General features: G+C 37.7%; 1 protein-coding gene across 1 annotated transcript; it reads left to right on the top strand.

Annotated features, from left to right (window-relative positions):
• Positions 1 to 28: 28 nt before the first annotated feature.
• LOC307148606 (uncharacterized protein) lies at positions 29 to 24181 on the top strand. The gene is made up of 6 exons (XM_079854265.1): positions 29 to 97; positions 183 to 336; positions 16745 to 16905; positions 17194 to 17400; positions 17626 to 17807; positions 17911 to 24181. Exons 1-6 carry the CDS (start codon positions 40 to 42, stop codon positions 23398 to 23400), a joined length of 6252 nt encoding a protein of 2083 aa, XP_079710391.1. The 5' UTR covers positions 29 to 39; the 3' UTR covers positions 23401 to 24181.
• Positions 24182 to 24496: the final 315 nt, after the last annotated feature.

The raw sequence follows: 24496 nt of genomic DNA, 5'->3' as shown, positions 1-24496 counted from the left end.
GCTGTCTATATATAGATTGTAACACACAGCACATGAAACATGATGGAGGATGATGTAGAAATTGCCATTGTTGGCATTGGATGCCATTTTCCTGGAGGTAGGCTAACATTATTTTCATTATTTGTTCATGCTATGATTTTGGCCTTAATAGTATTTACATTGTATGTTCTCCTCTCTTTTAGGCGAGGGACTTGAAAACTTCTGGCGAGTCCTCCTTCATGGAGAGAACTGTACAGTTCAGATCCCGGACGACAGGTTTAAGCTCTCTCAATGGTACGACCCAGACGAGAGTAAGGCCGGGAAGACGCACACGGCAAAAGCAGCGCTCATCGATGGGTACGTCTTCAGTTCATGTGAACTTCTGACTTTATAATTTACAGTCATTCGCTTGAACCAACAGGTAGTCAGCTATTTTGGTTTGAATGTAAATACTTTTTTTAATCAGTAGCCTACTACTCCTAACACGTTTATATGATTTACACCACACTTTTTCAACATGGTGCCAAGACAGTGAAGATGTTAAATTGTGAATGGATGTAGAATATCTCAAACGGTGTTGCCATGGTGAGGGATTAAAGTAGTGCAAAAAAAAGTAACAGGAAGAGTTTCATATCTTCTCAACAATTATACATATTTTATTACGATATAAAACTATACAAATATTAGAATTTTTTTATTTTTTTATTTTTTTTTATTAAAGTATGTGTAAGTCAGGGTTAATTTTAAATTCTGGCTTAGTTTTAGTCTTAGTCTTTTGACATATTTTAGTCATCTGAATTAAATTTTAGTCAACGAAATACAATAAGATTTTAATGATCTACAGTAGATATAAATCGACAACAATTTTGTTGACTAAAATCTTTTACAATAAAAGTTTAATTGTAATTGTTCATTTTGAATTTCTCTAAAATGTTCAGTCTGTCCCGAATAGAGTTCTCGTTCTCTTTTTAGAGTCGTCACTCTTATCCAGATCCACATGTCTGCTCTCCTCTTTCTCCCAGATGTTTGCATTTTTGAACGTTTATGAGACGAGCGCATGCCACCTCGTGTCCCGCCGGGTAGATCAGCACGTTACAGTACAAATGTGCGCATCTACCACACACGCAGGACATAATTCTGACTGGATCTCTTCCCAAATCGTCCCTACCAAACATTTTTGTCTAGTTTTTATTTGTTGGTTTTTATTTAGTTATCGTCTCGTTTGCGTCTGTAAAAAAACTCACTGGTGTAAGTAAAAAAATGGCAGATTAGTGCAATCTGGTAGAAATTAATAAATCAAATAAAAAATGTCATACATAGTATAACAGCATTTTAAACAGGGCTGAGGAAACGCTCATAAAAAAACTGTTTGCTAATAACATTATTCAGGCATCATTACATTTCATAGGTATAGCATTATGGATGTATATTTCAACATTATCAAAGTCTTAAAGGAGAACTCCGGTCAATTTTAACATTGAGCTCATTTTTTTGTCAATTTGGAGTGCTGTCAGTACAGAGAACAACGACAAAAATCAGTGTTGCCTACACCGTGTTATCCTCTTTTTAAAATTTGCACCCTGTTGACTTCAATGGGGCAAGTTTTAAACCTGCTTTTAGCCTTTTAACATCCTTGATGTGTCATTACAAGTGCCCAGGTCATGTGAGTGATTCCTTCAGAGTGAACACAAGTGAATCTGACTGCAGTAGATGTGAAAGACATGGATAAAAATGATGTTATTTAAGCCAGCGCAAATACCTGTATTTACTTCCTGTTTTCGGGTGAAGTCCAAAGTAGTCGATTGTCGAGTTCACGCGTGTGATCATAGGTAACTAAACCTATGCGCGTGAACTCGACAATCGACTACTTTGGACTTCAACCGAAAACACTCAGCTCGCTCTGCTACTCCGGTTATCTCTGTGTGTATATTTTAGGCAACGAAATATGTTATAAAACACCATACTAACTCTTTTCGTTTTCAATTAAAGAAATCTTAAGCATTATAGCCACACAAATGTGGTTCAGGCAACGCGTATTGATTATATTCACTGCATATAACGTTTGCCTATTTATAACAAAACGAAATATAAAACACAAACCTGCCTCTTTTCGTTTTAAATATAATATAAAAATATTAAACATTTTAATATGGTCCAGGCAATATGTGCATTTGTACTAAACAACAGATTTTGCAGTAAACAACATTACAGATCATATTCGTTGTATTAAAATTTAAAATGACAAAACTCAACCCAGTCTCTTTTTGTTAAATTTCAGTTTTATCAATATTAGCCATTATAAAAGTATAAGTAAAAGGTAAAGTTACAAGAAGCTATACAAATAAAGCAAACAATTCAGTCAAACATACAAAGTCAGCGCTCTAGTCTAACCATACAATGGTAAAGTTAAATAGCTTATAAAGTTATGAAACTTCCCCTCAGCCAAAACGAAAATTGGCCAGGGAACAAATTATAGATTTACGAGACCAAAAATCGCCCGTTAGATATAGACAAGACGAATTATATCTCATATTTAACCACTACAGAGACGCCAGAGTCAGCGGCAAACGTCAGAACGACTAGCCGAGGAAAGGCTGTTCCAGGCGGGGTACATGAGCGCCGAGCGCCCGGTCATCGCTGGATCTCACAACCTGGATACAATTTATAAATCTTTATAAATAAACCACAGATTTGAGCTTTAAACAACTACATTCTCGCCTGAAAAACTCTTAAAACTACATTTCATGATACAGAAACAGTAGTATTATATTTCAAATGTGTTAAAAAATGGCGCTTCTTATGTTGTCATTCTCCGTGGCGCTGCCTTGTCAGCTGTCAATCAAGCTGTCAATCAAAATTAACCACGCCCTTATTGTCATACATTTTATATCTAAATACGATCTAAACTAACGAGTTAGAAAAAAATTCACAGCCCTCATGGTTGTCAGGAACTCGGAAGCTATTAAAAAATACAATAAAAGTCCATGGGACCAACCTGTAAAAACATGAATTTATGCTGTGAAAACGGACATTTTAACACGGGGGCTATGGACATTTGCTCCCTTTTGGGACCTCGCCCTAGCGGATTTTCGATGTATTGCAGTTTTTCGCACTTCCGGGTAGGCTTCATTTTTCAGATCAGAATGTTGCCGCTTGACTGTGACCTATCCCTGCACTGGATGGCCAATTTCACATGTAGTTTGTGTATTTTCAAAATACAAAATACTGTATTTGTAATTTAATACAATTTTCCACACAGTATTTTCCATGTATTTATGCCCACCTCTGTGTGTGGGTGTGTTACACCCGTGATGATTTACAGTTTAACCCTTTCATTGTTGTGTTCATTTTGCCTGCATTAAAGGATAATAAATCTCTCAGGCTTGGGCAGATCTCTCTCTCTCTCTCTCTCTCTCTCTCTCTCTCTCTCTCTCTCTCTCTCTCTCTCTGAAACTTTGCAGAGACATTAGACCTGTGTAAAACGTAATGTATGTAGTGCTTGGGCTTGGGTGTAACTGAGGGGCTCTACAGCGCCACCAAATGCAGGCTGTGGTCGGGATGGAGTTTCTCCGATATGCACACTCAGTGTGGTCAAGGTCACTTGGTTTTATCTGACTCCACCCAACAGAAAGTCAACCATGTTGGATGGAATGTGCCATTTTTTTATTTTAATTTTCACACATTTTTAAGGGACTTACCATATGGCGCTATTTTAATGGCATTATTGTAACGCAAGAGCACTTCCATGTAATGTGTGAGCACGAATCTATCCCCTCGCACGTGGATTGCTCCCGCTCAAAACTGGACACGCACTCTCCAATACACAGTGCTCTCTTACGAACCGCCTCTCCTCTCGCTCAGATGCTCAAACTGTGTCCTGTGCAAGCACGAATCTTCCCATGTTCTTTCACTAGACATTCATTATCTTCGCTTCTGGATTAAACATTGTCAAAAGTTATCAACCAATCAGAATAGACTTTCAACTTCTGGAATTTTTGCGAAAATCAAAGACAGATCTATCATTTCTTTACAATTAAATAATCTTTAATAATATTAATCAAACATATCTTAAAAATAGCTCGGAATGAGGCGCTTGGATGATTTGTTTGGAAGTAAAATAATGCCAAATGTTTTATGTTTAAAAATAAAAAACCTATAATATTTTATTTAATAATAATATTAATATTTTTCACAAAGAAAAAAAAAAGAGTTTGTAACTGCACGCACACCTGTTTAGTTTTGTTTACACCTGTTTACATCACAAATGTATGACTTTTGGAAGTGCAATTTGATTACCATATGCAGTTTTAATAAAGCTGATTTAGCTAACCTTCTTTTTTTTTTTTTTCAATAATAACAAAACATTTTACATACAAGAGTACATATAACCATACATGTCAGGGGTAGAGAATAAATAAGAGAAAGAAAAACCAAAAAAAAAGCAAAAAAAGCAAAAAAGGGGAGGTGGGTGGGGGGGGGGGGAGATGACTATACATAAGAGTCCATGAAAGTAATGCTTGTTTGTGGAAACTTGCAAGTTTAACGGGTATTTTGTTAACATCATAATCACATTTTAGTATAAATTCTATACCACCTTTAGCTAACCTTCCATGTCATTTTTAAGTGTACATTTAAGTGTACACTTACAGGTGTTGATTATAATTAACTTTAATTTGCTGTTAGGCCCATACATAATAATAAGGATAAACAATATTTTAAAAAGTATATAATTAAATTAAAAATTAACCACAAAACATAACGTGCTAAATGTGGAATATCTATATCTAGCATAAAAAAAAATTCAGAACGCTGTCTCTCAGTTGCTGAATGTCACTACAGCCCTACAGAAGTCTTACACTTCTACGTTGTTACAATGTTGTGAGCACGTCGACAGCGACGTTGCCAAAGCAGAAATGCAACGTTCCATAGATGTTGCCACAACGTAAATGTGTTTGCTGGGTCTCTTCTGCTCACCAAGGCTGCATTTATTTGATAAAACAATAAAAAAACAGTAATATTGTGAAATTATGACAACTTAAAATTACTATTTTCTATTTTAATATATTTTAAACTGTAATTTATTCCTGTGATCAAAGCTGAACTTTCAGCATCATTACTCCAGTCTTCAGTGTCACATGATCCTTCAGAAATCACTCTAATATGATGATCTGATGCTCAAGAAACATTTATGATTATTATCAGTGTTAAAAACAGTTGTGTACATTTTTTTTTTCAAAATTCTTTGATGAATAGAAAGTTCAAAATAACAGCATTTATTTATAATAGAATATTTTCTAACATTATAAATGTCTTTACTGTAACTTTTGATCAGTTTAACTCATCCTTGATGAATACAAGTATTGATTTATTTTATTTCTTTCCCCCAAAAATAAAATTAAAAATTCTTACTGACCCCAAACTTTTGAACGGTAGTGTTTAATGTTACAAAAGCTTTAGATTTCAGATAAATGCTGTTCTTTTGAACTTTCTATTCATCAAAGAATCCTGAAAAAAAATGTACACATTAACATTGATAATAATCATAAATGTTTTTTTGATCATCAGATCATCATATTAGAGTAATTTCTGAAGGATCATGTGACACTGAAGACTGGAGTAATGATGCTGAAAATTCAGCTTTGATCACAGGAATAAATTACAGTTTAAAATATGTTAAAATAGAAAACAGTCATTTTAAATTGTCATAATATTTCACAATATTACTGGGTTTTTTTATTGGTTTTTTTATATCATATAAATGCAGCCTTGGTGAGCAGAAGAGACTTCTCTTAAAAACATAAAAAAATCTTACTGACCCCAAACGTTTGAACGATAGTGTGTGTATATATATATATATATATATATATATATATATATATATATATATATTAATAGAGTTGGTGTAACAGCTGGTGGTGGTTGTTGAAGGTAACAGACAATGATGAAGGTAACAGACGATGATGAAGGTAATAATAAGGTTTATTCAACAAATGCAGACAGAACAGACACAACCGCGTAAGGTATAACCATAAACGAGAACCGGCAAAGGACTGAACAGAACAGGGAGTATAAATAAACAGAAGGAAACTAACTAGACAGGTGTAGAAGGTAAACTAATTAGGGACAAACGAGCACAGGTGCAGACAATCCATGACAAAGTCATGACTTGATGGTGACGGTTGGTACTTTAAACAGAATAATACTTTTACCGTCGGGGACATGTATTTGCTGCCTTTTACCGCTAAGAGTCACAGACTTTGAAAAGTGTCAGTTTATTCTCTATTACGTAATCTGCCGGCTCATTTAGAGCTGGTAGCAGATAAATTCAAGTGAAACATTTTAGTTAAACGACTTCTTAATCACAATACTGAAATTACAGTACAAATTTAGAACTGAAACAAATGGTAGGCTTCTATTATTGCATCAAATGTAAGTAAAGTAGGCTAAACATTAACATTGTGTGCCCAGTTTTTCTATAAAGGCTATGCATCTCAGGTTATGCATATATAAGGCATTATACTTCGTGTTATTCTAATTTGTTAGTATATGTATTAACTAAAACAACAGTGAAATAAATTAAACAAAATGATAGTTTACTTTAAACATTGTCAGGACTTGCTAACCAATGATAGTCGTAACAGTTGTGTTTCAGCATTTTTTATTATATTAAGAATTAAATAGGCTTACAGTTGGTTGTTATGGTTAACATCATTTTTTTATTTTATTTTATTTTTAATAAATAATGAAAACATTTCAACGTAAAACATTGTAATAGAACATTTTTACATCAAAAAGGCTTTGCATGAGTGTAAGATGTTAAGCTTTCAGACGATATTCTGTGGTCAACGCTACAACATGTGCCTTGCCGGGCTTCAGGCGGTCCGAGTTCGAAACGCAGCTCTATGAACAGTTTCCATGATTTTGGCTCTAGTTTAATATTTGTCGAAAATAACTTTTGAAATGTGCATTTATTGATTCGAAACACTTTTCAGAGCTTTGTTATTCCATTGTCTGACTTTTTTATTAATTGGCGTTTAGACAATAACATTGTTGCCTACATGCTGTAATCCAATGTTGGCCGACAGTGTTTATGTTTTAGCATTCTTGATGCTTAAATAGGTTAACAGTTTATTAAAGTCAAGCGTTTCGTTTAATTGTCAATGGCACATTACAACATAAATGTGCTATTCCAGTAGAGCCGCTGTTGCGCTGCACAGACGACAAAACCCCAAGGTGATGTTGAAGGAGATTATCAGACGATCGCACCAGAAAATGAAGATGATGAAGCTCGTCTTTAATCTGCTAAATTATAGTTTCATGAATCATTCACGAAATTGAGACGACTGACAGTGATACCCGGCCATAGCAACGAAAGAACATTTTCAAAACAGATCCATACACAACTCTACACTGGAATTAATATCTCAAACGAGATTTGTGGAGAAGGACTGAAGCGAATTAATACCTGTTCTGTTAATGCAACATTACAACTTACTCAGTTTAAAGTGTTGCATAGATTAAACTATACCAAATCTAAACTTAATAAAATTGACCCTTCAGTATCCCCGTTATGCGATAGATGCAAGAGCTCTGATGGGATGCATGCTCATACTTTTTGGTTTTGCCCTGAGATTTAGGAGTTTTGGAAGAATATTTTTCTGTGGTACTCAAACGTTGTTGGAGAAGATATCAGTCCAGATTTGGAGTTAGCTTTGTTTGGATGTGCTGACTCTATATTAGCATTGACACATTCTCAGCAACTGTCTCTTATGTTTGGTATGGTGTTGGCTAAAGGGTGATCTTGATGGACTGGAAGTCCACTGTACCACCCAGCTTTCATAAATGTCTGGCTGAAATGGTTGTTCTAAAGCGGATGCTTCTAAAAAAATGTATAAAGTCTGGGGCCCCTTCCTTAGGTATCTTTCTAAGAGTTGAAATATGTTTGAGCTTATATGTAATATGGATAGCTTCTCTCTCTTTTATCTCTTCATTCCATTGTTAATGATCTGTTTAAGTTTATGTATGGCTTTAAGGTGTAATTTCTCTCTCTATCTGGTGCGGGTTGGGTGGGGGATGTTTCCTTTTTTTTCTCCTTTGTTTGTTTATTTTATGTATAACATACTTTTTGTATACAGTCTGTGTTACTTTATTTGTTTGTTTTTTTGTTTGTATAAAAACTGTTATAAATAAAATTATATATATATATATATACAAATTTTAAAAAATAATAGACTAATTTTGTATTTTTGTATAAATTTGTATTGCCAAAGAAATAATATTACAAAGCAACATAAATTAAGAACAATTGTTTTTCTTTGCCTCTCTCTCGCAGACACACTGGATCTCGTTTTAGCAAATTTCTTTTGTCTCCCTCACTGCGCGTGCCGGGTCTCTCGCGATATTAAATGTTTCAGGATAGAAACACATCATACATCTAATAGAACTCTATATGTCACATGTCAACAATGACAAAAAACAACAACTAACAAATTATTTAGCCTTTCTTGCTTAAAAGAAACAGAATGCCTTGTTGAACTCACCTTACAATAAAATGAGTTTGATCGCGAATTAAAGAGCTCTGTATCTGCTGCTCACTCGCATTCGTTTAGTTGGTATGAACACGTTTCGTCAACGGTCCATGTTTAGATAAGGCCAGATTGTTGATAATCATACACACTGCTCAAAAATTGTAAAACTATACAAAACCAGTTGAAACCACTGGATTGAACATTTCAAATTAAAAATAATATATGAAATACATTAGCAAAATTTAATAAGATATAGGGCCTATTTGGACACATCAAGAGATTTATCCTGAAAGGAACTTTGTCTGCTTTTTAAGATAAAATGATTTATCAGGCTGGCTATCAGACACTCTCCAACATGAAAGTGGGGCGATTAACACCTTTATTGTCCTGCACCCCCACGATAAAGCCACTGAACTGCCCCTGCAAACACAGGCTCTCTGAGAGGAGAGGAGTGTCTGAGACAAAAAGAAGACGCTATTAAACGATTATTATAATTTTATATAAATACAAAACAAGTTGACTGGAAGAAAAAAAGATAACAAGTTGACAAAAAGATTGATTCCAATATTGGCTGATAATATTGCATAACAAGTGATTTATAAGCAATTTTTTGTAGGCCGGTCATTTTTGACCAGGAACACCACAAGTGAATATGTGCCATTTGTACAAAATAAAAGCATTTCAAAACAAACACCCTAATTATACATTAAAGCACATTTGTGTGATAAACAGAGCAATTTTCTTCATATTTTATTTAATATGGTGAAAATTGTTCATAAATAATGCTTTTTTTACTCAAAAAATTAGCTGCCTACTCTCAGATAAATGAGGCCTGTGATTAATCAGATGCAAATAGAAATATAAAACCAGTCCTAATTGAAAGAGAACAAGTTGACAAAAAGATTAATATAGCATAATGAGATATTTATAAGCTATTTTTTGTAGGCTGGGAACACAACAAGTGTAACAAGGTGACAAAACCCCTCCCAAAAATTGTCAAAAAAACACTTGAGAAGTAGTTATACCCTTTGTGAACAAAGTCACTAAGTTTCAGTCCAATGGGATAACATTAACTAGTATTTTCGGTCAAAATTACCCGAACACAACCTGAGGGTTAATAATAGTGGTGGGCATAGATTCATTTTTTTTAATCTAGATTAATCTCACTGTAATCTTGGAATTAATCTAGATTAATCTATATTAAAATGGCTCATTTGAATTCTGCCGAAGGCATTCAGAATATGTGTGCTACCCAAATAATGACTAAAAGGCTGTTTACACCTGGCCACTTCATGCGTTTTCTCAGATGGGACAGCTATCCGATCGTGAAGAGACCAGGTGTAAATGCCCTCTGAAATGCATTCGAGACGGATTTGAATCCGATAGCTCAAACCACTTTAGGAGGAGGTGTGGGCCACATTCCAGACCAAACTGGACAAGTGTAAATACATCTGGTTGTTGAAACCACATATGTAAATTGTACTCCTCCCAAAAATGCTAAAAACATAAATGTGTGAGAGCGTGTAATAGGCTATGTAATATTATAGCCAGATATGACGACGCTACTGGAACACGCATCACCGCAGATGAGAAGCTGAGCATCTATTCATTAAGCCAGCAAACTAACGCAAATCAAAGTGAAAGTCACAGACGCTTAACACACAATCATCATCAATCATTAACCCTCTGAGGTCTGAGCTGTTTTCTGGGCCCTGGAGGTGTTCTGACATGCTCTGACATTTCTGGTTATTTCTGTTACTTGTGACATTTTCATGGCTAAAGTCTAATTACACTGTATTCAGCACAAACTCTGCTACAATAATATATCAGCAGCATGTATGTAAAAGTTTGTAGTTTTGAGATAATGACATTTATGCGTGGTTTGTGAAAATACAAAAAAAAAATTCTCACTGAAATAAGGCCATGAAATCCATACTGATTATTTCTTAACAAGACTTTTGAAAATTGTATGACGTAGCCTAGAATATTTGCTCCAAAACTATGTGAAAATCACCCTGACTGCTCATTCAGAGAAGACAATATATTGATTTAAAAATGTTACGACGTGTTTTGTGTGAAAAAGCTCTATGCGGGAGCTCATTAATATGTAAGCTCTTCACACCTGAGAAAGACAAAGAACCTCCCCTAACGGCCCTATTAGGAGCTATCAGGCCCCTATCATTCTGAGCAACCTTGCACAATACTGTAAATGAGGAGATTTAAAAAAGAATGGCTTTTAAATTGTTTGGATTTATTTACAACACAACATAATCCAAAGATACACAACAAATGCCAAAAAAGCACTTCAAAGACAGAGACCTTTGTGCCATTCCTAAAAACATTGTACATACCTTTCATTTCCAAGATTTTCACTTTACCGTGTTCACGTACAGAGACTCATGTGAATGTTGAAGTCCTCAGTGGCATCTGGGCCCTGAAAAAAAAAGTGAACATACTGATATCAAGAGAAAGGCCTGCACGATTTTGGAAATAAATATTAAGATTTTTCTGGTTAAAATTCCTTTTTAAAATTCACAGAATACACACACACACAAATGTTTCCAACAATATATAATATAATGAACACCAGGTTTGTTGTGCCTTGTAGGCATAAGGTATATGCGCAGTGCCAGATAAAATAATAATAACAATAAATAACCTATAGCAGTATAAATCTTCCAAAAGATTTCAGTAACAACTAAGCTAGAGAAAAATATATTGATTATCATGTTACTTCAAATGTTTCCATCCGTTATGATGATATGAAATGAGATAATAATAAAAACATGAAGCCGTTTGGTGCATTTTGCTTTCATCCAAAATATGATACAGTACATTCAAACGCGATAGCGCAGCAAAATATTAAACATTCAAACGCGATCGCGCTCAAATATAAAACATTATGGTTACCATATACATATCTACGTTTGAGCAGATATCCACAAACACAGTAACAGTAAACACGGGTCTAAATATTATAATATTCCCCATATATCTAGCAACAGTTCAACTGCAACGTGACATTTATGCAACAATAACAAACTAATATGTAAGAATTTCTTACCTTACATCTTTCTTGTCTTCAAATCGCGTTCTTCTTCTTCTGAGGTAGCCTAAATCCAAAGTAAGCTCAGGCACGTCTTTCAAACTCGACGAAAAGTGAAGTGAAGTGTTTTGTTGTTGAGGTAATGAGCGAGTCCGCGTTCCATGTGGAGATTTGCATGTGAATATCTTTTGCGCGTGTGGGCGTGGCCAAATTAACTGTAATGAGCAAGCGTTTGAGAAGCTGGACATCTTGTTGGTTTTATACAAATTACTTAAACAGAGAATATTTGTTTTCGTTTTGAATCCGATCATTTAAAAGTACACACTTAAATGTTTATAAAGGTATATGGCTCATAAATGTGTGACAAGTATTCGCTGAGTTTTGTTTCAGTTTATAGACGTGCTCAAGAAAAAAAAGTTCACTGCGACGGAGAGGCAGAACGCACACCCTGTTTATTTTCTTTATTTTACAAAAGCTCACTGTTTTGATCTGATTGTAAGTGGACACATACAAAAGGAGAAATATCACAGATTCTTTTTTTATATTTCTTTTTTCTGTATGACCATAAATGACGGAGTAATTTAAGTTTATAGTGCTACAATGTGGAGAAAATCCAGCAAAACGCGCCCGCGCGTTTGTCGACCTCAGAGGGTTAAAAGTAAAGAAATGATCTTACCAGGGATGTTGCATTAATATGCGCGAGGGAGAGAGAGAGAGCAAGACAGTTTGAAGATGGTGAGGGTGTGCGCGCGACCGGGCCTCTCTCTCTGCTCGTTCTTTCAGTAATATGCGCACTATCGCAAGCGCAGCAGTCATGTACATCACTCACCCATCAAATAAGGCTTTGGCGAGACAAAAAATTGCTTGTGAGAGAGACGCGTGAGTGACAGAGAGACGGAGGGAGAGCAGGGAAAGGAAATGCAGCTGAATGAATACGCTGCGTGTTTTAAATTGCGTAAAAAAATTTTTTTTATAACGAAATGCAATATGCGGCGGCCGGTGTTGATTCTGTGGCGCACCGCCACGAATTAGTCTATGTGTGGGAAACACTGGTATAGGCCTACATCCGCGCTAAAATATCAAGGTGAAAGTCATCATAGCTCGCGTAGTATAGACCCAGCTCCCAACCCAACTTTGAGAATAGATTAACAGCGATATTTTTTTTATCGCCCAACAGGGGCGTCACTAGGCCCTTTTTAGGGGGGCTTCAGCCCCCCTAAACTTCTGCCCAGCCCCCCTAAAAAATATTTGATTAACACATTTTTGATCGCTTCAGTCCCCTTTAAAAAAACTCATTTGAAACGGCGGCAAGCTGCGTCAAGTTTCGGCTCCTCCCCTTATCTGAGTCTGCTTGGATTTAGCGCATTTTTCAATCTGCAGGGGTGCCGAGCAGAGCGAACATCAGAGAGTACAAGGTGTGTCGTGAGTGCATTTATTGATAGATCGCTATGATATTACATCTGCATCGGTGCAGTTCTTTGTCATAAATGCATTGCAGTTTACATAATGTAATGTTACTGGAGCATTGGGAGCAACACGGGACGGTTCGGTTTCTCATCCAATACCAACACGATTCGCTGCGTTCACCTTCAGCCCTTATCACAGTGTGATAGTTGTTTTTTATTCCTACAAAAATGAAGCAATTAACACCCATGAAAACATACTTTAGAAAACGATCATGATTTATTTTAATTTACTTTTTAAACTTTAAAACATATTATTTTGTATTTCGGCATTACATTTTGCAGCCATGCACAGAAATGATTAAAGACACACATCATTGTCTGAAAGCACTAACGTTAGATGGCCCAGAGAGAGAAACATCATGTGGAGTTGTTGGTTTTGTATTAATAAATATAGTTTTGTATTAAGTAATAATGAATCAGGAGGAGTGTATCATGATACATATATTAGAGTAAGAGTAGAGTAAAGGGATTTGTGATTTTCTTTTAAGTACTTGATTTATAGAAGTGGCAAATTGATCATTCATGTTGTTATTTTTAATAAATATAAATAAATATAGAACAGATTAATCATATTGCCAATAGACAATTACATTAATACATGTTTAGCTGGTTAGTTAAATGATTTGAAATTAAATAGATTTTCACAGGGTGACTTGATGAATAACCAACCGTATTGTTGATTATAAAGGCTAAAAAGCTTAAAAAATAAAATAATTTATATTTCATTGTAGATGGACTTAGTTACCTAGCTTTCCTGGTAGCTTTGTCTGAGAAAATGATTCATAAATCAACCTATCAGTTGACCCTATGTTTACTTTCTTCACTGACAGACAATAATTAAAAGCCTATATCTGTCAAAGCTCAGCTTTAGGAGGGGAAAAGACAGAGCAAGATAAAAACAAAGAGAAAAAGAGTGTGATGCTGATGAGGTGAGAAAAAAACAGCTGCCCGCACATGGTTTTTAAAGCTATTGTCATCCAATTTTTTTGGCCTTTAAAACATCTTAAAATGCACATATGTAGATCAGAGAAATCAAAATTTTATCGGGGGAGCATGCCCCCGAACCCCCCTAAATACCTCACATTCGGTACCTCAGTGATTATAAAACCGTGCCATATGCATGTTACTGGATTAATGAATGAAACTACTTAATAATGAGCATTAGACCATAAACTAACTTTTATTTATTTCTATTTTTCTTTACATCATACCCTCATTGGGGGCTGAGCCCCCCTAAAATGAAAATCCTAGAATCGCCCGTCGCCCGATAAGAGTAGCAAGTTAACGCCTATATCGGCCCACCACTAGTTAAAGGGGGGGTGAAATGCTCATTTTCACTCAATCTCCTGTTAATCTTGAGTACCTATAGAGTAGTATTGCATCCTTCATATCTCCAAAACGTCTTTAGTTTTATTATATTTATAAGTGGAAGATTGGCTGTACCGAGTCTTTCCGGAAAAAAACGAGCGGCTGGGGGCGGGCCGTGTGGGCGGTGTGCTATAGCTGTGCTAACCGAGCTAACAACAACACAGAGAGACATTTGAAGTAGTTTACTCACCGCATGCGACAGCGAACCTTTATCATTGTGACTGCTCGATCCTTAAGCATTAGACGATCTGCAAATCCGTCGTGCTTTGTTTATAAAACAATCATCGTCGAAATGCAGGGAACAAAGAGTCGTGCACAACCTCCGTTGATGCTTCGAAAAAACAAACTCCATCCACTATTCCCTTAACGCTGGGTTCTTTGGGAATCTGTGCAGGGTTGTCTTGCCCTGCCAACCAAAAACCCACTTCTTTGGTGACATTGACTTCCCTAAAAGCCGAGCATAGCGCTTTGAGGTAACGTACGGCTTTCGCTCTCTTCTCTCTCTAGTCTACGAGTGCGCGCGCGGCCGCGGAGAAGTGCCCTTAGGACCCATATAAGGAAATTCCGCTCTATCTTACGTAAGACAGAGCCATACTCGAAAAAAACTTTCCGAAACTTGTGACAAACCGGAAGGAGTATTTTTGGAACAAAAATACTCCTTCAAACGTACAACTTAACTTTTGAAACTTTGTCCATGTTTAGCATGGGAATCCAACTCTTTAACAGTGTAAAAAACTCAGTATGCATGAAACAGCAATTCACCCCCCCTTTAATAATAAAATTATTAGGCCTACTTTATAACATGCAGTTTCAACTCCACCGAATCTTTGTTTGTTTCATTGTTACACAGTAAATGTCAATAGCTCTTGTTTTGATTTTTCATGTTTTTTAATAAGCTTATTTGGAAAATACCATAGATGTAGTATTTCATCCTTACTGTTAATTGACACCAGCCACACTTACGTTTCAAATTGCGGCAATTGTTGCTGTTTTGCAAAATGTCCCTTGGTGGCACCTGGTGGTCATTTCACGAACGAGTTTGAAATGCAAAATAATTTTTGCCGCGGTGACTTTTGCCCCAGCGGCTAGTGTGGCAGTAATAGGCATTCTGGTTGACTACCTACTGTATATATAGAATTCATTAATTCACACTATTTTATCTCTGTGTCTGATTCAAAACGGGCAGATTGTTTGATCTGACAAGCAGTAACTGACTAAAATAACTGTCAGTTCCCTTTCAGTCGCTCACGTTCGACGTAACGTCGACGTGACGACGTAATTGGGATCACTTCAGGGAGCCCTATCAACTTCGAGTGTCTACAGAACGAGCCAATGAACGTTGGCGTACGTGAATCGCGTCACGCGCCCCCGCCCCGCAGCGCGGTTATAAACAGGAAGCGGGCGCACGCACACATTGTCTTTCACTTCGGAACCGAGCTTCTATGAGACTTCTGTCTATGAGAATCAGCGCTTTGAAGACTTCAAAGGAGAATCTCTCTATGCTTGCAGTGTTGGTGTGACGGCGCGATCAGCGGTGGCCGCGAGCATTGCAGCTCACAACTGCTGTTTTCACAGCACTATTGTTTGTGTCTGTGTGTGTCGGTTCAGTGGGCGTTTCCCTTGTGTGTGTTCATTCACACTGCGGCTACCCCTGGGTGCCTCAGCACTAAGAGAGTGTTTTTCCAATCTTTTTTATTTTACTAAAAGAGCAACACAAGCGTGACCCTGCGTCTTTTTCAAGATGTCATTCCGCTTGTGCGTTTCTGGATGCCGTCGTACCCTGGCGCCAGCAGATGGCCACAATAGTTGCATCTCGTGTTTGGGCATTCAACACGCTGAGGCAGCTTTTGTGGATAGTTCATGTTAGGCTTTACTTTCAGTCAAATATTGCGCTGAATACATAAATGACAGCTTTAAAGAAGTTGTTTGTAAATTTATGACTGTCCTAAAGCACAAAAATACAATAATATGGTTGAAGATATTCATGAAAATATTGTAAGTACACATACTTTAACACTTACTTTAACACCCCACCCCACACACAAACACATTTTTTTTGCTGCCGACACCCATGCTTTCTCATGCTATTTTTTTAGGTTTAGGGATAGGGTTGTTGTTAGGGTTAATATGGGTTTCTCCCATACAGTGATAGTCAGTGAGGTTCCAAGTTGTTTAGAGCCCACTAACCTTCAGAGTCTTATCATGTTCCGCTGAAGAAAATAAGTCATACAGGTTTGGAATAACATCACGTGAGAATGAGTGATGATGGAATTGTCCTTTTTAGGTGAACTATTTCTGTAGGATCTGAACTCCAAAAAGCAATAACCCCATCATCATTTACTTTTTATTCTCTGTAGCTTGAATGAGTTTGACTACAAGTTCTTCGGCATCACTAATGCTGAAACAATCACCATGGACCCTCAGCAAAAACTTCTGTTGCAGTGCACCTACAGGGCCCTAGAGGATGCTGGGATACCAATGGAAAAGGCCAGTGGAACACGCACAGGAGTATTTTTGGGTAATATATGAGCTAATATAAGATACATTAAAAAAAAGAAGTTACTTTTGGTGTCTTTAATCCCAGTGAAAAAAGTATATGCACTAACTACATGGGAAGTACCTTCGGAGCAACCTCTGGTTAAGATTCATTGCTAAATAGCACATACATTTTCTCAGTTTTTCCCGCTATTCAAAAGAGGGATCTAACTTGTCCTGACCTCAATATGTGCACTTGTGCTTTAACTCATTTGTGTCACAGAAACAAGCACACAAGGTGGCTACAGCTAAGGGCTTGCTTGTTTTTCAGGACTCATGAACAGAGACTTTGAGCTGGCAAATCTGAGGAATAATCCGAAATACATAGACCACACCTCAGGCACTGGCTCTGCAATGAGCATAGCTGCCAACCGCATCTCATACATCTTCAACTTCACTGGACCCTCACTGACCCTTGACTGTGCCTGCTCCTCATCCCTCGTCGCCCTCCACTTAGCTTTTCAAGCCATAAAACAAGGTAGTACTTCAAAAATATAAGTATGTAAACCATGTGGATCAATTGATTTGCACATTTTAAGAATCCATATACTGTATGTTGTATGTGTACTAATATACAGTACTGCGGAAATTACATTAGATGCTTCATGTTTTAAGTATGTTTTGCCTTTGAATTAACAAACAAATGATTAGCCATTAGGCTCCTCCTATCCCCCTAAGTTGTGTGGTTATCTGTATTCAACAGGAGATTGTGACATGGCCTTGTGTGGTGGTGCAACCTTTATACTGGAGCCGACCATTTTTGTGACTCTCTCCAAGGGAAAATTAATCTCTTCTGATGGAACGAGTAAACCTTTCAGCAGCAAAGCAGACGGATATGGCAGAGGCGAAGGATGCGGTGTCGTTTTACTAAAGCCTCTGAAAAAAGTAAATAAAAAGATTGTCTCATTTAAACTGAACACAATGACAGCAATGTACCTAATGATAAACTACTGCAAGAAACACCCATATGTTGTCTGTATTTTGACAGGCTTTTGAAGACCATGATCATATTTGGGGTATCATCAGCAAAACTGCAGTAAATCAAGATGGCCACACCGTTAGTCCAATCACCAAACCATCCATGGTACAGCAGGAGGAGCTGCTCAGAAAAATCTACTCAACAGAGACTGATCTGACTAATGTTCAGTACATTGAGGCTCATGGGACTGGGACTCCAATTGGAGATCCAATAGAGGCAGGTAGCATCTCAAAAGTCATTGCCAAAGCAAGACCTCAAAAGTCAGGGCCACTCATCATTGGTTCTGTTAAAGGCAATATTGGACACACAGAATCTGCCGCAGGTGTTGCAGGGCTCATAAAGGTTGTTTTGATGATGCAGCACGAAACCATAGTGCCATCATTGTTCTACTCCGTGGAAAACTCCAGCATAGACACTGAATCTCTCAATATCAAAATCCCAACCATAGCAGAAAAATGGATCAGTGACCACAGATCAGGGAGGTGTGCAGGAATCAATAACTTTGGCTTCGGTGGAACAAATGCACATGCAATTGTCAGACAATATGTGCAGTCAGAAAAGCCAAAAGCTCAGCAGATCAGCAAATCCCATCAGTATTTTGTGGTCTCTGCAGCCTCCGAAAAATCCACAAAAAATATCATTAAAGATACGGCAGAACAGATCAGCAAAGGGAAAATATCAGATCTACAGTCTTTACTGTACACATCCGCATGTAGAAGAAGTCACTTGAAACACAAATACAGGAAAGTATTTCAAACATCATCATTGGCAGATCTGCAAGTGAAACTTACTGCTGCTGTGGAGAAAAAGCTTGCACCGTCAAAGACAGACTCCAAGCTAGTTTTTGTGTTTTGTGGCAATGGTGTTACATATCAGGGTATGTGCAAGCAGCTCCTAAAACAAGAGCCAGTTTTCAGAGAGGAAATCGTGAAGATTGAAACTCTGTTGCAAAGCCATAGAAATCTGAATCTGATAGAGATACTAGAAAATGAATCTGAGAAAAGTACAGAGCTGTCTGATCCAAAGATTGTCCAGCCTCTTCTGTTTGCTATTCAGGTTGCTGTTGTCAAACTCCTGAAACACTGGGGCATCAGTCCTGATGCTGTTTTGGGGCACTCTATTGGAGAAGTTGCTGCAGCTCATTGTTCTGGTTTGCTGTCACTTGAAGATGCAGTGAAAGTCATCCACTATCGAAGTTCTCTGCAAAGCACTGTGACAGGAGGGAAGATGCTGGTAGTCAGTAATATGGCTGTTTCTGAAATTTTGAAAATTCTACCATCTTATTCAGGAAGGGTTTGTCTGGCTGCTTATAACAGCCCTCAGTCCTGCACCCTTTCAGGAGATGCAGATGACATTGACAGGCTCCAACAGAATTTGAGCAACTCGGCCAGTGGAAAAGATTTGTTCCTTCGCATTTTAGATGTACCTGCAGCATACCACAGTCACAAGATGGATCCCATTTTATCCAAAGTGGAACAGAGTATAGGCTCATTGCAGGCACATAATTTGGAGGCAGAATTGTTCTCAACAGTGACAGGTGTTAGTTTGTGTTCCTCAGATTTTATCACTGGTGAATATTGGGCAAAGAATATCAGAGAGCCAGTTGAATTCGAACAAGCTGTAAAGTCTGCAGCTAAAAACAAAAGGAGTGTGATATTTGTTGAAATTGGTCCAAGAAGATCTTTGCAGAGGTACATCACTGAGACTCTGGGAAATGACTTCACTGTGATTCCCTCAGTGCAGCCTGATAAAGATCACGAGACCATGCTTGCAGTTGTTTCCAGGCTGTTTGAGCTTGGGATTAAAGTAGACTGGGAAGCGTTCTACAAAGGTTTTGAGGCTGAACCAGTTCCCTACCCACGATACCAGTTTGATGATGTGAAGAGAGATGTCTTTCCTCCTAATTCACAGTTGATCAGTCCTACTGGCAACCATCCAGTAGTTACACAAATGGGTACAGACAGTTCAGTGTTCAGCTGTGATTTATCCTCTGAATCAGTGGCCTTTCTGCAGCACCACAAGCACAGAGGAGTTGCCATCTTTCCCGGAGCATTTTATGCAGAGTTGGGTTTAGCAACTTACATGGCATATGCAAAGCCTAAGGTTCCACTGTGTTCTCTGCAGCTCAGCATAACATTCCAGAGTCCATTTGTTTTCACCCAGAATGTCCCAGATTTAAAAGTTCAGCTGCATCATTCTGACCAGGCTGATAAAACATGTAACTTCAAAATACAGTCTATTTCTGCAGTCTATGCGTTTGGCACAGTGGAAGCAAAACCAGGTAGAAGTCCTGAAGAAAAGTTACTTTTATTAGACCGTATTTTCAAAAGATGCACATCCCACATGACTTCTGAAGAACTCTACAAACTTCTAAGTCAAGCAGGATTTGAGTATGAATCTGTCTTCAGAAATCATGCAGATGTTTATTTTGGGAAAGAATTAAGAGAGGCTATATCTATTGTGAGTGTCCCAAAAGAATTACTGCCTCAATTACATGACTATCACCTTCACCCTGTGGTCTTGGATTACATCTTGCAACTTATTCCTGCAGCTATATGGGGTTTAACAGCAAGACCTGGATATCCTGTGCAAATAGGAAGTCTGGCTGTTTTTGAACCATTGCAAGAGGAGATGGTTGCATATCTGAGAGCAGTACATATGGGAGAAGATGAGTTTGATATTTGTGGCTGCTTAGCCAACAAACAGGGTAGGGTGTTAGTTGAACTCAGGCATGGGAAGATCAGAATGCTTGGAAGTCGTTCTCAAATAGTCGAGGAGTACTTCTTTCACAACAATTTCAGCATTCTCTCTGAAGATGCCACATCTGATACACCAATTAAGGCACTGGTCTTTTCTGACGAGGTAGGAATTGGTAAAGCTTTGCAACAGTACTTGGACCCAACATCTAGATATGTGTCTTCATCAAACAGTAACATACTGTTAGAAGATGGAGTTGAACTTCTTTTGTCAAAACTGAAAATTTCAGATGTAAAGAAAAACTTCCAGGAAATTTTATTCATGTGGGGGGATGCAGACCTAACCTCTCTTGAATCAGAGAAGGTCTTGGACAGTGTGGTAGGGTGTTGTGAGATTTTCCGAAAGCTTGTCACATATCTCAGGGCACTTCATTTCCCAGGCGATATCAGAGTAATAACCTATAGGTGCTCTGAGAGCTTAGTGGACTACATCAACCCTGGGTTTGTTCTGTCAGGCATGACAAGAGCATGTGAAGTTGAGCTGCCAGAACATTCCTTCCAGCTGATTGACATGGGCTCTGATACTTTTGAAGACATCAAAGCTCTGGTTCAGGTCCTCAGGTCTTACCCCTGTAAGAAATATCCAGAGCTAGTAGTGAAGGAGGGCAATATTCTCAAACCTGAAATCACCCACACACCTCTGCCAACCATGGCAATTTCTTCAAGAAACATGGACATGTTGGATGAAGAAGTCTTCATCTTGCAAACATCTGATCCATATATAATGATAAATGTGTCCGCAACTCAAATGGAAAATTCGATTGAACCAATTAAAGGAAAAAATATTGAGCTTCATCTCAGTAAAATCTGTGTTCATTCATCAGATTACTTTCCAGTCAGCATTTCTGACCTGAATCATGGTAAGACATTGTACTGGAACAAGCACACAAATGAAAACCATAAGCTCTTGGCCCTTGACTTCAGTGGCACTGTCACAGCTGTGGGTAAAGATGTCAGCGAATTTAAAGTTGGTGATCACGTTGTGTCTTGTTTCCCTGTGGCTGCCAACACTAAAGTAGTTCTCCCAGCAGCTGTTTGCGGCAAAGCAGAAAACCTTTCATTCCTGAAAGACGTGCCTTGTGTCTCTTATATGATACTGGCTTGGCAGATCCTGCATGAGGCTTTACCCAAAGCTAAAGAGAAATGGAAACTGGGAATTTTCTCCACAGTTCCTGACTCAGCTTTGATGAATGTGTTAATTACTATTGCAAACAGATCAGGTTGGAATGTCAGAGTGAGCACCCAGGCTGATCAGCTGTCTTGTGATTTTAGTGAGGTTGTGGGAGCTATTCTTTTGCCTCCTTTTAATGTAGAAATTGCTGAAATGGCTAGTAATGTTAGCGGCATCAAAGACATTGTTCTTCTCTATGACAACCAGACAGAATTTCCATTCAATACTACAACATTCCAAGGTACAAATGAGGAAGTCCGCTTTCATGCCCTCCTCATGTCCCAGATAATGCAAAAAGGGTCTCTGCAAATGCAAATGCCACACATCTACAGTTGGCTGAACTCCATGCACTTGGACAGAAAGTCCTTATATTTGGATGCAAAAGCTAATCAAAGAGTGAAATCTCAAGACACTGATCTTCTGTCTGTAAAAGAATCTGAATCATACTTCAGATGCCAGATCATACCCATTATCATCCTGAACAGTGAAGACAAGCACCAGCTGTCTGACATGCCAGTAATGGCCAAACAGAGTCTATTCAAGAAAAATGCTGTCTATATTGTCACAGGTGGTCTAACAGGGTTGGGCTTTGAGACAGTAAAGTTCATTGCTCAGAAAGGAGGAGGGAACATTGTCATTCTGTCTAGAAGTAATCCAAATCCTCAGATGCAACAAGAGATAAGTCAGGTCAGTCGCCATTGGGGTAATGTCATTAAGTCTCTGCCATGTGATGTTTCTATATCTGAGCAAGTGGACCAGACAATTGTAAACATTGGAAAACTATTTCCATCCAGTCCCATCAAAGGGGTGTTTCACAGTGCGGTTGTCCTGCATGATGGGCTGATTGAACGTCTTGACAAATCTCTTTATGAGAAAGTCATGAGGCCAAAAGTAAACGGAGTGATTAACCTTCACAGAGCTACCATACAGTGCAATCTGGATTACTTTGTGTGTTATTCCTCCATTGCTGCCTTCGTTGGCAATGCCTCACAAACTAATTATGCTGCGGCTAATACATTCATGGACACTTTCTGTCAGTATCGCAGAAACATTGGGCTTTCTGGACTGTCCATTAATTGGGGGGCTTTGAATCTTGGTCTTTTGTTGAACAAAGTCCATATCCAAAAATTTCTGGAGGCAAAGGGAATCATGCTTTTGGAGATTCCAGAAATCCAAGAAAGTCTTGAGCAGTGCCTCTGGATCAACAAACCTCAACAGGTTGTTTGCAAATTCAATTTAAGTCAGAACACTCCACTAAAGTTGCGGCTTTTCCCAATTGGAGAGAAAGTCGCGGTTAAGACTGGAGGGAACATGACTGGACCTGAGCAGCCCATGACATCATCCTCACCACGTGATTATCTGAGGTTCATGATTAGTGAAACGAATGGTGTTGAGATGGATGAGCTGAATGATGATGTTCATCTTTTTGATATAGGCATTGACTCAATGTTAGCCATGACTCTGCAGAATCGGATCTTAAGTGATAGAGGAGTGATTGTCCCTCTAGTGACTCTGCTGGAACCAAATAGCACACTGGCAACTCTCACTAAAATCCTGGAGGAAAATTGTTAAGACGAATATCAGAGTGAAGATAAGAGCAATTCCACATACTTATGATTTGTAATTTGTATTTCTCTAAAGCAACCTTGTTGTAGTCTCAAAACAAGGACTTCATTGTTTTGATGTGAAATAGGGGTACAGTTAGCACTGTAGTACTTAATTAAACAATACAATTAACTCAAGTTTATCTAGTTTTAAAATATTAATATTGGCAAATATTTGTATTTGACAAAATTTCACTAAATTTCCATCCAGTCTATTAAAATTTTAACCAGAGATAAAGATAACCAGAATACAACTCAATTTAACTCTAACTGTTCTGTGAACTTCACTTCAGTTTGTAAATTGATTTATGTACCTTTTTAAATGTGCATGCTGATGATGATTAAGAATTATGATTTTTTTTTTTTTATTATCATTATTTTGTCTAGCTAAAGAGATCATGGCAAAATTATTTTTAAGTTGGTCATGACATGCTCTGACATTTGTGCTTATTTCTGTTACTTGTGACATTTTCATGGCTAAACTCTGATTACACTGTATTCAGCACAAACTCTGCTACAATAATGTATCAGCAGCATGTATGTAAAAGTTTGTAGTTTTGAGATAATGATGTTTATGCGGGGTTTGTGAAAAAAAAAACTAAAACAATTGTCACTGAAATAAGGTCATGAAACCCATACTGATTATTTCTTCACAAGACTTTTGAAAATTGTATCACGTAGCCTAGAATATTTGCTCCAAAACTATGTGAAATTCATCCTGACAAGTCATTCAGATAAAACAATATATCGATTTTAAACTTGTAAGACATGTTTTGTGTAAGAAAGCTTTATGTGAGGAGGCGTGAACACATCCTGAATATGTATGGCTTTCACACCTGAGAAAGACAAAGACACTCCCCTAATGGTCCTATTAGGAGCTATCAGGCCCTGTCATTCTGAGCAACCTTGCACAAAGAATGAGGAGATTTAAATGGCTTTTTGATTGTTTGGATTTATATACAACACAACATAATCCAAAAATACACAGCAAATGACAAAGAAGCACATTATTTAACACACTGATCTAAAGACAGAGACTTGAACAGTCACACACCTTTGTGCCA

Source organism: Squalius cephalus (assembly GCF_949319135.1).
Source record: "Squalius cephalus genome assembly, chromosome: 1".
Lineage (NCBI taxonomy): Eukaryota > Metazoa > Chordata > Actinopteri > Cypriniformes > Leuciscidae > Squalius > Squalius cephalus.
This window is presented reverse-complemented; position numbering and strand designations above follow the sequence as displayed.